This window comes from Puma concolor, chromosome A2 (assembly GCF_028749965.1).
Source record: "Puma concolor isolate L17-30 chromosome A2, mPumCon1.1.hap2, whole genome shotgun sequence".
Classification (NCBI taxonomy): Eukaryota; Metazoa; Chordata; class Mammalia; order Carnivora; family Felidae; genus Puma; species Puma concolor.
This window is the reverse complement of record NC_141668.1, coordinates 46,713,242-46,729,890: the sequence shown is the minus strand read 5'-3', so window position 1 is coordinate 46,729,890 and position 16,649 is coordinate 46,713,242. Positions and strand designations below refer to the sequence as shown.

Here is a 16,649-nt window from a genome sequence, read left to right as displayed (position 1 = left end):
GATAACTGTGGTTACCTTTTGGGTACTGAATGGGATTAACCAATGATTAAAAGAGACTTTGGCTTTATACACAATCTTTTTTTTTTTTTTACAATGAGAATGTATTCACAAATTATTTGTATAATCAAAACAAATAAAAATATTCAAAACAGGAAAAAAAAAGACCAGCCTTATAAAAACTGAGAAAATAGAGGACAGAACACTTCCTCATCATTACTTTTCATCTCTATTGTCTTATGGAAAGTGTAGCAGATTCTTTTTACCTGCCCTTTTAGTTTTTATTTTGAAGTGGTTCTTGGTTTCTTTGGGATGAGCCACTCTGACAGACAAGTGGTCCACAGGGTCTGGGTGGCCACAGTACATGCCTTCAAATTAAGAAAAGTCTTTATTAATTGTCTCCTTTCCTTTGTTTGCAGCCCTTAGAGAAGTGATTACCTACTTCTCTACGCAGCAGCTCTCTGCTCATGGCACAACCGCTAGGAGACCCACAGCACAGTGATCCTGCCCTCCCCTTACATACCAAAACCCACTCAAGCCAGAGAGACTGGGACTCAGATAACAAAAGTGATTAAAATCAAGTATCCACTCATGTTGCTCCTTCTAAATAAATACCCATAAAAACTTTCCACATCTGGCTATTTTCTCTTATTTAAGTCTCAGCTCAAGAGTCACCTCCAGCAAGATTTTCAGAGCCCCTAGACTAAGCAGAGCACTCCCTCTGCTATGCCTCTGCACCTCTATCAAAAATCTTATATTCAAATAAGCTGTCTGGGTCCCTATCTGTCTCCCATTGTGTCATTAGCTCTTTGAGAAACCACACCTTACTCTTTCTTTTCATTTTTTAATATCTCACAGTGCATGACCATCACATAGCTGATTCCCAGTAAATATGCAGTGAAGTGAAGAGTCTGGGAATGAAGTCAGACAAGCTGAAATCTACACCTATAAATAAAACATGCTAACTTCATTTTACTCAATACTTTTGGCAGAACTCATTTTTAAAACTAAATACTTTTAATTTGCTCTTTGTTCAATCTCTCAGTGGTGTTATTGTTAGTGCAAACTATGTGGACTGGCTTTCACTTTGCAGCCTGATCTCCCCTTTTAAATCCTGGGTGGGTACAGTAGGTCCCTGCCACTGACCTGTGCATTGCAGGACATCTTGAAAGATAAATATAGGGACCAAGAGAATAGCAGTGAACAGATAATACCTAAAATCTTTGGCTAAAACAGCCAGATTCCTTCTTTTAGGCTCTTTCTAGAGACCTGTACTTTATCTCCACAACTTTATGAATCAGCCTGAAGCACAAGGCAGATTCTCCCACCTCTGCCCATAATTTGTTGGCACTGGTCCAACTACTCCTCTGACAAATGAGATCCTGAAGAATTAATCTCCTACACAAGCAGAGTAAGTCCTTGTGGGAGGCCAAGTATCGCAGAGAGTTTGCAAGGTCTCATTCTTTATTATGATGAAAATGGCATTCTATAGCCATTAATTTTTACTGGGAAGGAGAGCATTATATTAACAGCTAATATTTATTAATCACTTACCACATACCTAGGAACAGAGTCATATACATTTATATACATATACATACACACATTGTCTCATAAATATATTGTCATATATACATATACATATGTCGTATCGTCATATATACATATACATATACATATACATATACATATACATATACATATACATATACATATACATATACATATACATATACATACATTGTCTCATTTAAACCTTATCAACAACCTTAAGAATTAGGAACTTTTAGTAGCCCATACCCTGAAAATATGCACACTTAACAGGCTGAAATATCACAAAATTAAGAAGGGGTGGAGATAAGATTTACATTTAGGCCCCTCAGACCCCAAAATCTATGCCCTGAGTCTCAATATTACATTGTCTTGTTAACAGACCTCTGGTATAATTATGCGCCTACAATATCCCACACAAACCAAAGGCAGAAGTCGCTGATAATCAAGGAAGGGGAATCATCCACCCCACCAATCTAAAGATCTAAAGTACCCTTTAAACATGATTCATTAATAAGCAACTAATTAAAATTTTTTTCTTTCTATTCAAAATAATGATGTTAAATGGGAAACTAATATTTAAGCCATGTGATGGCTTCATCAGAACCTCATCTGTTAAATCATGCTAACGGAACACATTTCTGAATACAGAGAAGTCAGCAGGGGAAAAAAAACAGATGTAGAGCAAACAGGTGGAAGTATGAAGTCAGTGTGATCTAATGAGCATAAACCACAGTCTTAATCAATAGCTATCTGCATGGGCCACCAGGAACACCATCACTGTCACCATCACAGTCACCACCATCACCATCATCAGTATTGTTATTATTCAGTACCTTCATCCACCCACTACCCCCCCACCCCGGCCCAGCAATATGATCCCTGAAGAAATGAGGCTTCTGTTTACCTATCAAACAGGCACTGTTTGCATTACCAAAAGGGTTAATTTTCTAACCTTTTTCTCTTGATAATGGGTCATGAGTGAACAGTGGCAACTAGTAAATATTTTACAATCGTTACTATTACTAACAACACAGTACATTCAAATTAGTAAAAATTACTGCAAAATCATGGCAAAATTGCTTGGACTTATCAATTTGGCATACCAGTAGAGAATGATCGTGTAACTCACAGTCCATATTGCACACATCAGGCTCATTTCTTAAGCTATTTAATTGTTGCACCAGCTCTAAGAGACTCCTGATTATGATCTAAATGATAAAACGCAACTTAAAGATTAAGGAACTGATTGTATGAAAGTCATCCCATAAATCCTCCATTTGTATTTACCCCAGGAGGCATCAGGACCACCAGGACACCCCAGCTCTGCTGGCAAAGCCCTGTGACGCACAAACGCAGCTGCTGAGAGGGGCTAGCCCTGTGACTCTACACAGAGCCATGTTTTCAGACCTGCGCGACTGGCGGAAGACTTGTATCAGCCTCAAGGGACATTTTTGTTGTCTGGCGGATAAGTAGGAATCCATTCCAATTTATACTGGGGCTTACTTTGTAGCTACTAGTTTTCACTGAAATTACTGATAATTCATGAAACAGATGGGACTTCATTTCTCAGTAAATTTGTTTTGCTTTATTGCCTCCTGTGTAACAATACGCAACAGTATCGGAGTGTTTCTTTTAAAATCTGTGATTTTATGTTTCTCAGGGTTAATAGAATATAATAGCATGTAGAACTTATGATTTCTGATTTGTTTCAGCCTATACTATATTTACATAAACCAAACAATATTATCTTTTCAAAACAATTTCAAAATCTCTTTCAATGCCTGATTTAAAGTACTTTAAAATTTTTTTCTTATAAAATTTAAATGCATCTAATACACTATAAAATTTTCCATGCCAACTAAATAAACTATGAAACAGAATTCATAAATCTGCTACATAAAGAGTGAATCATAGGTCAAAATAGTAACATTAATAATAATAGCTAAAATACTCTTTACACTTACAAAAAGCTGGAAAGCACACTTAATGTTTTCAATCTTTATCTTATTTAATCCTTACAACAACCCTATAGGTGAGAACTATTATTTTTCCCTTTGTACAGACAAAGAAAGTGAGGCTCAGAGCAAGGTTTCTCAACATCAACACTACTCACGTAATGAATCAGATAATTCTTTGTTAAGGTGGAGATGTTCTGGGCACTATAGGAAGTTTAACAGCATCCTTGGCCTCTATCTACTAGATGCCAGTAGTATACCCCCCTCTCAGATGTGACAGCCAAAAATATCTCCAGACATTGCCAAATGTCCTCGGTGGTGGGAAGGACACTCCCCCTCCACTCGGTAGTGTGGAGTCACTACCACTTGAGAATCACTAGCTTAGAGAAATTAAGCAATTTACTAACTGTCATATATAGGAAATGGTAAAGCAGGGAAGCCAGGGAGGCTGATTCTAGAAAGCATGCTACCAACCAATAAAATACAGTGCTATTTACTCTGTCATAGTTTAAAGAACATAACTTTCCCCTCAAAATTGAAAACTAAATATGAGGATGAACTATGGGTGCCTTCCTATGGAAAGATCTTCCCTGACCACACCAGACTGAGCCACTTCACACTTATATTTCCTAATGAAGGACCATATTCCAATGGCTATTGACTTGGCATAGCTTGCACTCCTGCCCCATCTACCCCAACCTTCTTTCTGTTCTGTTACATGTGCCCCATCACTTGTTAATGCTGATTCCATCCTTCAGTAAATAAGACACAGTCTCTACCCTTCGCAGAGCCCCTAAAAAGCAGGGCCTATCTTCTTCCTACTTCCCGCTTCCTCAGGTGAGCCTGCACTCAAAGTGCCAGCCCTTGGCAAAGTGGCCACAGAATTCTGATTTTCCGAGAGATCTCCCAAGCACTCAGTGACTGAGCACATCATGTGCCAAAGACTTCCTATGTGTTTCATATATACTATTTCATTCTCAGCTCACAAGAATCCTAGGAAGCAAGTATTATTATTTCCATGTGTTATTGGCCAAGAGGAAACTGAGGTTTGGGTAAGTAGGGGAACCTACCCAAACATTACACAGGATTCCTGCCAGGACTCAGATTTCATGGATAAGCGAAGACTACAGACACATGTCTTCCAAAGAATGTTCTCTGCTTAGTCTATTGCCTCCAACTTGCTTAAAATGTTCCTTCAGGTCCCGTCTCCCGATATCCCAAAGTCATGGGAATAAACAAAACAGAGCGGAGGGTGAGTCCACTCATGCAGACAAAGGGAAAAATTCAGGCAGTGACCTCATGAACTCTGAAAAGGAATTATCTTATTAAATCAGAGGATAGAAAAATACAGAACAAGTTTTCTTTTATCTGATTCTCTTTTTGTTATTTACTTTTTATGCATAAAAAGTTACGTATTCATGTATGACTGATTATATCACTTCAAAGTACTTTAAGCTGTTGTACTAAAATAAATGATTTTGAAAAAAAGAACCTGGTGGTAGAGGTGAATTTTTCCCCCTTCAATCACATTATTTAAATATAGCTTGTTAGGTTTCTTTTTTTAAGGCTTCATTAAACTTTCTTGAGAGCTTCAACTGTGGGTTGAAGCCAAATATGAAATTTTTCAAATGTAAAATGTCCCAATGAAAAAAAGAACAATTGGTGGAGAGGGGAAATGAACTCCAAAAGACATTTCTTTCTGACTCTGATTATATTCAGCTTTACGCTGCTTCCTTTGGGAGGTTGGAGGTCGGGGTGTGGGAGTTCCTGAGCTGTAAAAAATTATGAAACCACTTGAATAGAAAGAACCCAAGAAGGTTTTGGCATCTCAAAGTCTTGCCTTTAAACCCTAGCCCAACCACTTTTCTGCTTTGTGACCTCAGTCAAGTTGCTCATTTTCTCTGAGTTACTCATCTGTCAAACAGGATCACCATGAAGATTAAACTAGATAATGAGTGTGAAACACCTAGTACAGAGTAGATACACAATAAATTTAACCAACAGGGTGTCTTTTAGACATACCTGTATTTTTGCCAAATTCTGCTTTGGCAATTGTCTTTCCATGCCTTTATCATGGTCAGTTCACATTATTTAGGTGAAATCAGAAATATCTAAACCTAGGGTGATCTAGCTGGTGGCCAAAGAGCCATCGGTATGGGGCCAGTCTATGCTACCAGCTTAGTGACCTCCATTCTCAGCCTCAATGCTGCTCCTCTCCCATGATGCAGTTATAAGTCCTCAAGTGCTTGTCATCACTGCAAAGATTGTGGTGGCCTGGGCTTTCTAGTGGAAGGGCCTCAGTAAATAGAATATGAGAATAGTCATTTTTGAGCCAAATGGAACCAGAGAAAGCCGTATATTCAACCTCAATCTCTTTACAGATGAGGACACTAGGACCACTAGGAGTAATTTGGCAAAGCTAAGCTAGCGACAGGATCCAAATCTGATTCTTAATTTTTCATCTACACCAGTGGTTCTCAACTAGAGGTGATTCTGGCCACCTCACCCCCCACCCAGGAGACATTTTTGGTCATCACGACCAAGGGATGGGGATTGCTACTGGCATTTAGTGAGTAGAGCCCAGAGATATTACTAAACATCCTACGATGCACAGGATATCCTCACAATGGAAACAGCAATAGTGCCAAAGCTAAGAAAGTCTGATCTACACTGTTGGATCCAGTGTCTCCAGAGACTCCAAGAGCTGCCTCTTAAGCTGCTGTTGTTAGGCATTGGACTTGGCCTCAATTTGGAATCAATCAAGTCAATTCTGACTCTTTAGTATTGAGGGCCAGTAGGATTAGGAGGGAGTAGAGACTTGTCTACCCAGGCAATTTAAAGTCTGGGCTTAACTTGTGAAGCATAGTGATACGTCCAGCATGAGTGCTACTGAAGTCTTAAAGACACACTTAAGTCTTACTGGGCAATCTAAGAAAATGATGCTCAAAACCACTTTGGCAAACACCACAGAACAGCCAAATGATGTACACCATACAGTTATCAAATATTTAGAATAATGAACTGCAAACAAATACATTTGACATTGCCCTAAACATCTCTAGAATGGTTTGAATCAAGAAAAGATAAAAGATTGAAGCCCTGGTAATAGAGCAAAAATACTCTCAGAGTTTCTACCCAAAGCTAAAGTTCCATATTGAAAGAACTTAAATAGAAGAGAAAAGCAGAGTCAATGATCCAAACAATTACACACTTTCTGGTTCTTGACCATCTGGCTTGCTGACCTCGTAGGACTCTATCTACCCTGACCAGTGGGAGGACCAAACGAGATGTGGGAGTATGTGGTGATCGGCAAAGCCATTTGTAAGTATGAGTCATTTATCAATCTGAGCTTGTTTACCCACAGTTCCACTTGGTAATTCTGACTTTGGTTCTGACCCAGGGTAAAAAAATATACGGAGGATCCCAATCTGATTCACTCATACATTCAACCCACATTTAACAAATACCAATCATATCCAATGCACCATGCTTTTGAGGAGCATATTTCCTACTCAACAAAATCACATTGATGCATAGAAGAATGACATGCACCCAATTATTTCTTGCACATGGAATTAGAGCAGCATAACTGGATAAGCAAGATCTCTTTTACATGGAAAGATCTAAGAAGGCTTCACGGAAAGAAGCAATATTTGAATTGGATCTTCAAGAAAACATGGGCTTTCAACAGGTAAAAATGAAAACATTCAAAATACTAGAAAGATTATGAATGAGGAATGGATAACAGAAAACACAAGGTAAATATGGCAATCAGTGAGGAGGAGAGCTTGACTGGAACTTAGGATGAATGGAAGAGGGTAACAGAGACAAAGCAGAAAAGTGAGATGGATGCAGATGAGAAACCCTTAAAATCCTACACAAGAAGACACCCTTTATTAGCCAAAAGGAAGCCAAAGGAGGTTTGTTGTTGTTGTTGACATGGCACAATCAGAGACACTGTGGGAAAAGTGATCAGACATAGGTATGCAGAATGAGATGAAGAAACCAGAGTAAAGAGAGGGGTTAAGAAAACTCATTGGATACTCTAGGAAATGGGTAATGAGACTGGACCAAGATCATGAGAATGAAAATAGTGAGAAGTAAAAGCCCACAACCTATTAGAAACCTGTCTACCATGGGCAAAGGGGGAGAACAAAAAGTTAAAGTTGAAGAAACACACACAACAGACGATCATATGAAGTGACTCAAAAGTGTTGTTGATCCTGGGTGAGTAGGAAAATGGTAATAATTATAATTATCATATACAAAGATGGAAGAGAAATGAAGACCGAATTGTGCCTAGATGATCTTTTTGACTCAGAAAATGGCAACCCACTGATAAGGTCATTACTGCTACTAGTATCTACATATACTACTCAGATTCAGTGCCTGAGCTACTTACAGTATCTCAGCACCCTCTCTTACCACACTCAGTTCCTAATTCCTGCTACACCACCTCCCTGGCTCTAAATCCCTGCACCTGTGCTCCTCAGACTCCTGCTGCTATATTAGGAGGGCAACTGAATGAGAAAGGAATGAATGAGTGGTAGTTGCCTGATACTCTGACCTCTGACCAAACTATCTATGTAGACCCTCCATCACCTTCCTTTCTTCCCCTGAAATTAACTGCCTTGGGCATTATCCTTTGTGCATCTCCGTGTCCATCTGTGATCTGTGCTCTAACCAAACCATTTTGCTGTTCTTTCTGGTGTACCTTAACCTGCTACCATTCACTGTAAAGTCACTTGATTCAGTTGGCAATCTTGGAATGTAAATTAGACATATTCTCACAGCTGATACACATGTCCTTACTACTCTGAGAATGTATTAGTCATCACAAATATTGGAAAATATTTTTCAAAGGACTTTATCTCTTAAAAGATCCTCATGTCCCTGATGTCACCAATATTTAGACTCTAAATATCAATACTACTAAGTAGTGGTATCCAAAATTATCCGTAAGTATGTGAAACTATGCGCATTGATTTATCCAATATCCCCTTCAACTTTCTCCAAAAGTTACTTGATTGTCATTTTTCACAGCAAAAGTAAGAACAACAGTCCACTAATTCTCTGTCTGTGATACTGAAAGAGCTTCAGAATTCACCAATGAGCCTTTATATGTCCCAGAATGAGAAAGGGGCACAGCTCAGCAGAAGATGCACTTGCTCACACAAAGATACAAGTGCTTAGAAAGTAGCCTTCCCAAAGGGTGATATCCACTCATCTTCCCACCCCCCACACATGACAATCTGTTATTAACAGCAAAGGTGGCAGTTCTGCTGATGACTCATTAAGCATGCTGATTCGTGACAGCATAGGCAGACCTGACTACGGGAATCATTTGCTGAATTTAATCAATTATTGGGCTCATCAAATGTGATTACTAAGCCACATAAAACTCCAAGTGAAAGAAGGCATAAGACAGTTGGAGGAAAAAAAATAGTTCCTTGTTTTGCCTTGCAACAGATAGGCTCTATTATCTACATGTGAGATAGCCACTCTATTGACTATCTCCACACGTTTTTATCCTGGGCTCTCTTCCTTCTAATGTCCAGAATATTTTTGAGACAATTGCTTTTTTGAGAGAAAGCCTAAAGGATCAGTAAAACATCCACTTTTAAGATAACTGAACACATGAAGAAAACAGAGAAAAAATTCTCAATTATCCTGTTGGACTTTAATATGCCCATACTTCCAAGCACCGTGAATAAGAAGCAATATTATTTATGATCTAGTGAGAGACGAGTGTAATGTATAATGGAAATATCTTCCCAAATGACCGACTTATTCCCAATGACCTTCAATACTAAAAGCACTTACCATATTCTAATTATTTTGTTCACATGTGCCTTAACTACAAGTCTGCGTACCTCTTAATAGAGGCGATTTCTTACACTGTTGACCTAGAAAAACACAGGTTTGAATTGTGCATGTCCATACACACAAGATTTTATATACACACACACACACACACACACACACACACACACACACACACACATACAGTACAGCACTTTAAATGTATTTTCCCTTCCTTACGATTTTCTTAACATTTTCTTCTCTCTAAGTTTATTGTAAGAATACAGTATATTATACATACACATAACTGTTTATGTTATTGGTAAGGCTTACAGTCAACAGTAAACCATATTAGTGATTAAATTTGGGGGGAGTCAAAACTTATACACAGATTTTCAACTGCACAGAGATTGGTGTCCCTACCCCCCATGCTGTTCAAGGGCCAACTGTATATGTTTTTATTTCCAGTACTTATTTTTTTAAAAATTTTTTTTTTCAACGTTTATTTATTTTTGGGACAGAGAGAGACAGAGCATGAACGGGCGAGGGGCAGAGAGAGAGGGAGACACAGAATCGGAAACAGGCTCCAGGCTCTGAGCCATCAGCCCAGAGCCCGACGCGGGGCTCGAACTCACGGACTGTGAGATCGTGACCTGGTTGAAGTCGGACGCTCAACCGACTGCGCCACCCAGGCGCCCCCCAGTACTTATTTAAGTGTATGGCAATCGTATTAAGTAAATGTGTTAAATTGAAAGATTTTTGTGAAGTACTTTGCATGTGACTATCAATCTAATTTGATCACCAAAAAGATGAGAGCGACCACCTTTGGCTAAAGTTATTTGGTCATAGAAATGTCTAGATTTATAAAGTGAGTAAATCAGATATAGTCAGAACCAGAACTTCCTACATTATCTAAACAGAGCTAAGATTTGATAATCAAACAACCAACCAACCAGGCAACCAAGCTACAATTAATAACAAATCAACAAAAACCTTTTTGCTAATGAAGTTTTCCCTATCTGATGTGGCTTGAAATTCTAACTCCTCAGCAGTCTGACCAAATTATTTCCACAGTCCAGACATGAAAACTGGACATGTGTCTGCAGGGGTCCCTGAGGTCTGTGGATAAGTCCTCATTTGTACCTTTGCCTCTGATTCTGCGGACCAATCACAGCATTTCCAGGCACACTAAAATAGGGGTGTGAGTACGTGCACACATGTGGGTGCATGTGTGGGTTAGAAGGACTTCTAACATGAATTCGGCTTATAACACCATCTCTGGTAGCAGTTCCTTTCTTTAGTAGCAACCGAGAAATATTAGATTATTTCTAGGTATTTGTGATGATTGTATACATGATCTGGCATACTTTCTCAAAGATATAAACTTCTCAGAGCCAGACCTGATAACTTGAATCTGCAGCTGTATTAAAAACAACCTGATGAGAATTTTCAGGGTAAGCAGGTCTCTTGAGTAATCCCTCTAGCTGTCAGATTACCATGTCACCACTTCAACGAATTCCTTGGAACAATTGGCCCTCGTGGACAAGACTCATTCATTCACAAGGTGAAAGGATGGTTCCCCTTAATTGTGTTGATTTAAGGCCTAATCCAATAAGGGTTTCTGTGCAGGGAGAAGCTTACCTACTAGTTACTGGTGTACTTACTAAGCCAGTAAAGAGTTCCTATAACATCATTCCTTCGGTTGAAATTCTGGTCTTGGAAGAGACGAGTATGTTTTCCTTAATATTAAAGTGAAATTCAGTAAAACCACTATCATAACATTCTTTGGGGCTACTAAGATCTGCCTGGTCCTTGATAAAATATTTTTAAAAAGATACCTACTTCAGTTAAGTTGTAGTAGGATGATGATGACTTTGAAAGCCAGAGGATTTTTTAAAATTCTTTTTAATGTTTATTTATTTATGAGAGACAAAGAGACAGGGCATGAGCGGGGGAGGGGCAGGGAGCGAGGGAGACACAGAATCGGAAGCAGGCTCCAGGCTCTGAGCTGTCAGCCCAGAGCCCGACACGGGGCTCCAACCCACCAACCTGAGATCATGACCTAAGCCAAAGTCGATGCTTAAAGGACTGAGCCACCCAGGTGCCCCATGATTTCTTTTTCTTTAACATGGCTTTGAAAGATAAATAAGTACGTAAGTGAAATGAAATGAAGCCTAGTACTCTCGTCCTAGTTTAAACACAGGTAGATTATTTTTGTATCCTGGGCTCCTAATGTCCAAAACAAACCTATGAGATCTAAAGCTTTCTAATATAACATTTATGTCATTTAGTTTTCCTACGTGAAGCCATCAGCTTTATCTGACTAATTATTAGTTGAGGCCAAACAACTACACTTAGCATGCAACTAACCAGCTGAGTCCACACTAGGATGCTTGTCACTAACATGAAAAAGGAATCACAGCTACAAATGAATCATCAAATAGACAAGCATACATTCAAACAGACCAGCATCTGAAAGAGGTATCAAGACATATTTAAAAGTGTCTCTCATTTATCAAATGAGGTATTCACTTAATCCAAATTTACAGATCCCTGGAAAAGTCTTCAAACAAGATCATTCTGAAAAAAGTTATAGGTTTGGTGTATGAAGAAGGTCTCAAATTCTTTAACAGCCTTCCATCAAGAGATGTAATCTATGTGCCCTTCTCTTGAATCTGGGTGGGTTCTGTGATATCTTGACCAATAAAATACAGAAGTGACACTGTACCAGTTTCTGGACCCAGGCTGTATAATTAAGACCAGCATCCTCTGCTTCTTATCTGTTGAAACACATGACCTAGGAAGCCAGCAAAGAGCACAACTACCATGAGGCCACCATGCAGTGAGAAGCCCAAGTTCTATGCTGGAAGGTGAAAGCCATGTGCAAAGAGAGAAAGAAACAAGGAGCACCAAGTCTTCCCACATGTTAGTAAAGAAACAATCTTGAAACTGAACCCTCCATCTCCAGTAGTCCCAGCTCACTCCAGCTGGGTCAGGTGCAAACCACTCAGCCAAGTCCTTCCTGAATTCCTGATTCATAACACTGTAAGCAGAATAAAATGGTTGTTTTAAGCCATAAGTTTAGGGATGGTTTGTTATCAATGACAGATTAGTAGACATGGATCTATTTCACATGAAAATATGTATATGATTAAAAATAGAAGAGCTCAAACCAACCCTCTATTAATTTGCACTTTACATGACTTCAATGAAGCTGGCACAAGACAGTCTATTTTTTTATTACATCGACATAATAAGAAATGCAACAGCATTCATGTAAGATATGCAAAAATATGCTTTCAAAAATAATCTACATAGTAATTTGAAACTTGACAGGTTTGAGCCACTCTCTTGTAAAACTCCCTCCAACCTATTTATCCCTTCTTAAAATAAAATCGAAGCAACTTTGAAATATCTCATGCCCCAGGTTAACCACAAGTAAAAATGATAAATTACCTTTTACTACTGAAGACTATTATGCCCTCTAATCTGAGTGATTAATTTATATCCTGCTCAGTGGTTCACATGCAATTACTACCATGAACCCGATGAACTTGAACAAGACAGAATTATTTTGCCATCTGTATAAGCTCACTATATTTAGAAAAGTATAGCAACCTCCAAGAAGCCCTAAGGTTTTGTTCATCTTCTCTCAACGATGTGTGCACCTCTAAATCACATATCAAATTGTAACACCACTACTTTAGATTATCGACTTTATTTGGAAACCATAGGACAGCACTCTCTACCATGAGATGATGCTCATTAGAAAAGGTAAGAGTAAAGTAGTCATCCGAAAGTACCATTGTTAAAACCTACTGCATTGGTGATTTTTTTTTTTAATCTGAATGTAATCTGTTTAATGTTATAACACCAAAATCAAATCTAATCGATGAAAAGTAGACACTAGCCTTTTCGACTGAACTGCGGGCTTCTAATGCTTGGCAAACAAAAGGTCTGAGCAATGCTATTTCTTTGGAATGTGCTTTCCAAACTCTTCTCAATAAAACAAAGTAAGGGAGGATGATAAAAGATGATCTTCTACTTTAAATTATCTTTTCCATGGTTAAACCAAAAAGACCAATAATGCCCTTGAAGGAATTTGTACCTATTTTGAGCTCAACAGCATTTTGTCAGAGAATCAGGCAAATAGGAATTGCAGGCAAAGGAAAATTCAAACGCTAAAAGTATACTTAAAGATGCTTTTATACTCCCATCCACAAACCTTCAGCACCTCCCAGGCCAGCCCCTCTCCGGTCAAAGTTTTAGTAAAGTCACTAGGTGGATCAGCAGTTAACAGGCCTTTTCATCCATCAGATCCATTCTCACAGGAAGGTATATACTCACAGTGCCACCCTAAATGTCTGCAATCAATTTTTAATTCCAGCAGCAGTAGTGATCCAAAGATTAAGCGGGGACCTCACTGAGAAGGAACCAAGAGACCGTTCATTACACTGAACGTCCACCATGAGCCAGACTTGCGATGAGTTGCACCATTAATGACTCAACCAACCAGCTCCCCTTTCTCAGAAAGACACTCTTACCTCTGGGATGTTTTCTTATATTTCCTCCTGTAGGAAAAGAAGCATAAACACACATCAGACAAGGGTTTGTGGCAGGCAGTGAATTAGAAAAGGTAACTTCAGCAGGGATGGGCGTGGAAGGTTCTTTCTGTGAGGCTTGTGAGTTTCCAATACCAGCTAAAAGTTTCGGATTATTGTGTCATATTGTGGTCAGATGCATACAAGCAGTCTTAACAGTTACAAATAGCCTCCCAGGAGCTCAGTGGCTCTGCCCTCCTATGTTCTTCCCCTTCCCCTTTGAAGGCAGTGTAGTACCTGGGGTGAGGTCAGGCTTTAAAGACCACAAGACCCAGATTCAAATATCAGCCTTTCTATTTGTTAGGTTCATGGGGTTGTTGAGGAGTAAACGGGCAGGGTCTTGTAAAGCATTTCTTTTGTCTGGCACATTTTAAACACCCAATAACTATTAGCTATTTGTATTGTAACTATTATTACTATTGCCTACACCACATAGCACTGGAGTCCCTTTAAGAATGTGCCTTTTACAATGAAAATGAGTCTTTCCGCTAAACCATAAGATCAGACATAAGCTCTTCCCAGAAGGAAGAAGGGAGGAAAGGGACAATGAGAAAGTCTAGAAGCAAAGGGGTAAGAGCAGCAGTAGGAACTTGCTAATGGCTCAGCTGTGGGCTAGTCTTCTAGAAGAACACTTCCGCAGGAGCAGAAATGGCTGGAGTTCTAGTGCACCTCTGCTATTTAGCCTTGGGCAAATCTACTGGGCATAGAGCTTCTTAATCTATCAAATGGAGATAATATCTGCCCTGGCTATCTCACCCAGGTCATGGTGGCATCCAAGGGGAAAGTGGCCATCAAGTTTACTATCCCAATATCTCAATGGTTTTTATGTTCATGTCAGTTTTTGCAGATTCTAAAGTCTCTCAAAAGAGTCTGAATAGGATCTTAACTGGAGGGGATTCAAGGAAAGAAAGTGGTGGGAGAGGAAAATGTGTCTTCCTTGCTGCATCTCCAAGAAGTGCAATGCTTCCCAGTTGTAAGGAACTAAGGAGTTCCACACCTACGCTCCCATTACAGTCACTGCATCCAGGAAACCAAGCCACTGATTTGCTCATACAGCTGTACGTCACACATTTTTTTTAAAAAGGGCACAGATGTTTCAAATTCAGAATCACTATGACCTGTTACATCTCTGTTCAGATGAAAAAATGAATGACGGTGTTAGATGTTAAATGAAGAAAGCAGCATGCAACGCAGAACCTACAGGATGATCTTGCCTAATGTACCAAATATCTATCTGAAAGGAAACACCAGAATGAAAACCATGACCACAGGGTAGTGGATTAATCGATCACTGCCTTTATATTTACTATTTTTACGATTATTCTATACCTGTATATAGTCACATATACAGATATACAGATATATAGGACTATATGAATATATAAAGATATTTACATGTTTGAATTTTATCATATATAAAGAGAGGAGGTCAACTAACAGAGCGGGTTAAGGCTTGAACTTTAGAACAAACTGTTCTGATCTTGGCTCTGGCACTTAGCTCTACAATATGTGACCAGTTCTTCAACACCTCTGAGCCTCAGTTTCTTCATTTATAATGTGGGAATAACCAGAGAACCTCCCACAAGACCTTGTGATAAGAAATAAATGAGATCGCCCACATGAATGTCAGTTTCACAAACGCAGATTCTTTGTGTGGTTCCCCACAGTAACCTAGTGCCTAAAACAGCGCCTTGCACCCCCTCTAAAAGCTGTTCCTGGACCCCATCAGCAGTGACAGATCACTCTTCAGGCAGTAGCCAAGGGCAGAGGTTCCATCTACAGGCACAGAGCACAATGAGTTGTGGTGTGGCCCATGCCCTTGGCCCTTGTTAGGACTGTTGTCTACTAAACTGTGTTAAGAAATCTCTGGCAAGATAATAATAATAATAATCATCCATTGAGAGTGTGCAAGAACGAAAGACAATTGGGCAGGCAGGCCAGATGGATGCTCCTGGCTTCTACCCAGAAGCCCAACTAATTCTATCAGCAGAGGGTATCTTCAAAGGTCAGAAGAAGACAACCTTTGTTATTGGCTTCCACAGAATTCTCCTAGCATTTGCCAAGAAACATGCAAAGCAAATGCTGGGAGCGCTGAGACAAACAAAGATGAACAAAAATTAGAAGAGCTTCCATTTCCAGCACCCACTAGTAACAAGCACTCAAAACACATGGTTAATCCTCACAATACCACTGTTAAAATCCACTCTCTGAAAGAAATCTGGATTCTAAAAACAGAAATGAAGACATGTACCTTAAGTGTTATTTTATGATAACAACCAATACAAGGGGGGTGGCTCAGAAAGCTTCGTGAAGGAGGTAGTTTTGACTGATGGCTGGGATTTCAGCAAGGACAAATATGAAAATATGAGACAAACAGGTAAGGAGAGCATGTCTAGCGACCTCAAACCAGCCCAGCCCAGCCTAGCCAGATATGGGAGGAGATAGGCTAAAAAAGTGCTGAGGACAAAGTTAAGAAAAGTATTATAATTTACACCCTGTTTTAAAAGATGATACCTGGGAGAAGGGGTCACCTTTTGCATTGCCTTGTCTCATCTCCAAGTATGTGGAAAGACAATAGGGCTCTGGAATGTGACAGACTCAAAACCCAACCACTACCCCCACTCCCAGCCGTGAGACCTCAGGTATGCTCTATGCTAAATCAAGCTTTAGTGTCCACATCTGTAAAATAGAAGGAATGATCTCAGAGGGCATAGCCAGGTACATGTATGCCATATAGACA

The 16,649-nt window shown here is 39.4% G+C and overlaps 1 protein-coding gene across 7 annotated transcripts in view; it reads right to left on the bottom strand.

Moving 5' to 3' along the window:
• Window positions 1-16,649, bottom strand: part of PDE1C (phosphodiesterase 1C) — a 513,888-nt gene that overhangs the window by 272,739 nt on the left and 224,500 nt on the right. The window contains exon 3 of one of the 7 annotated variants that reach the window (XM_086693133.1): window positions 13,853-13,879. The exons of the other annotated variants lie outside the window; for them this stretch is intronic. Within the exon in view, the coding sequence (XP_086549259.1) occupies window positions 13,853-13,879 (27 nt within the window). The remainder of the gene's footprint in view (window positions 1-13,852; window positions 13,880-16,649) is intronic. 7 annotated transcript variants of the gene reach the window in all.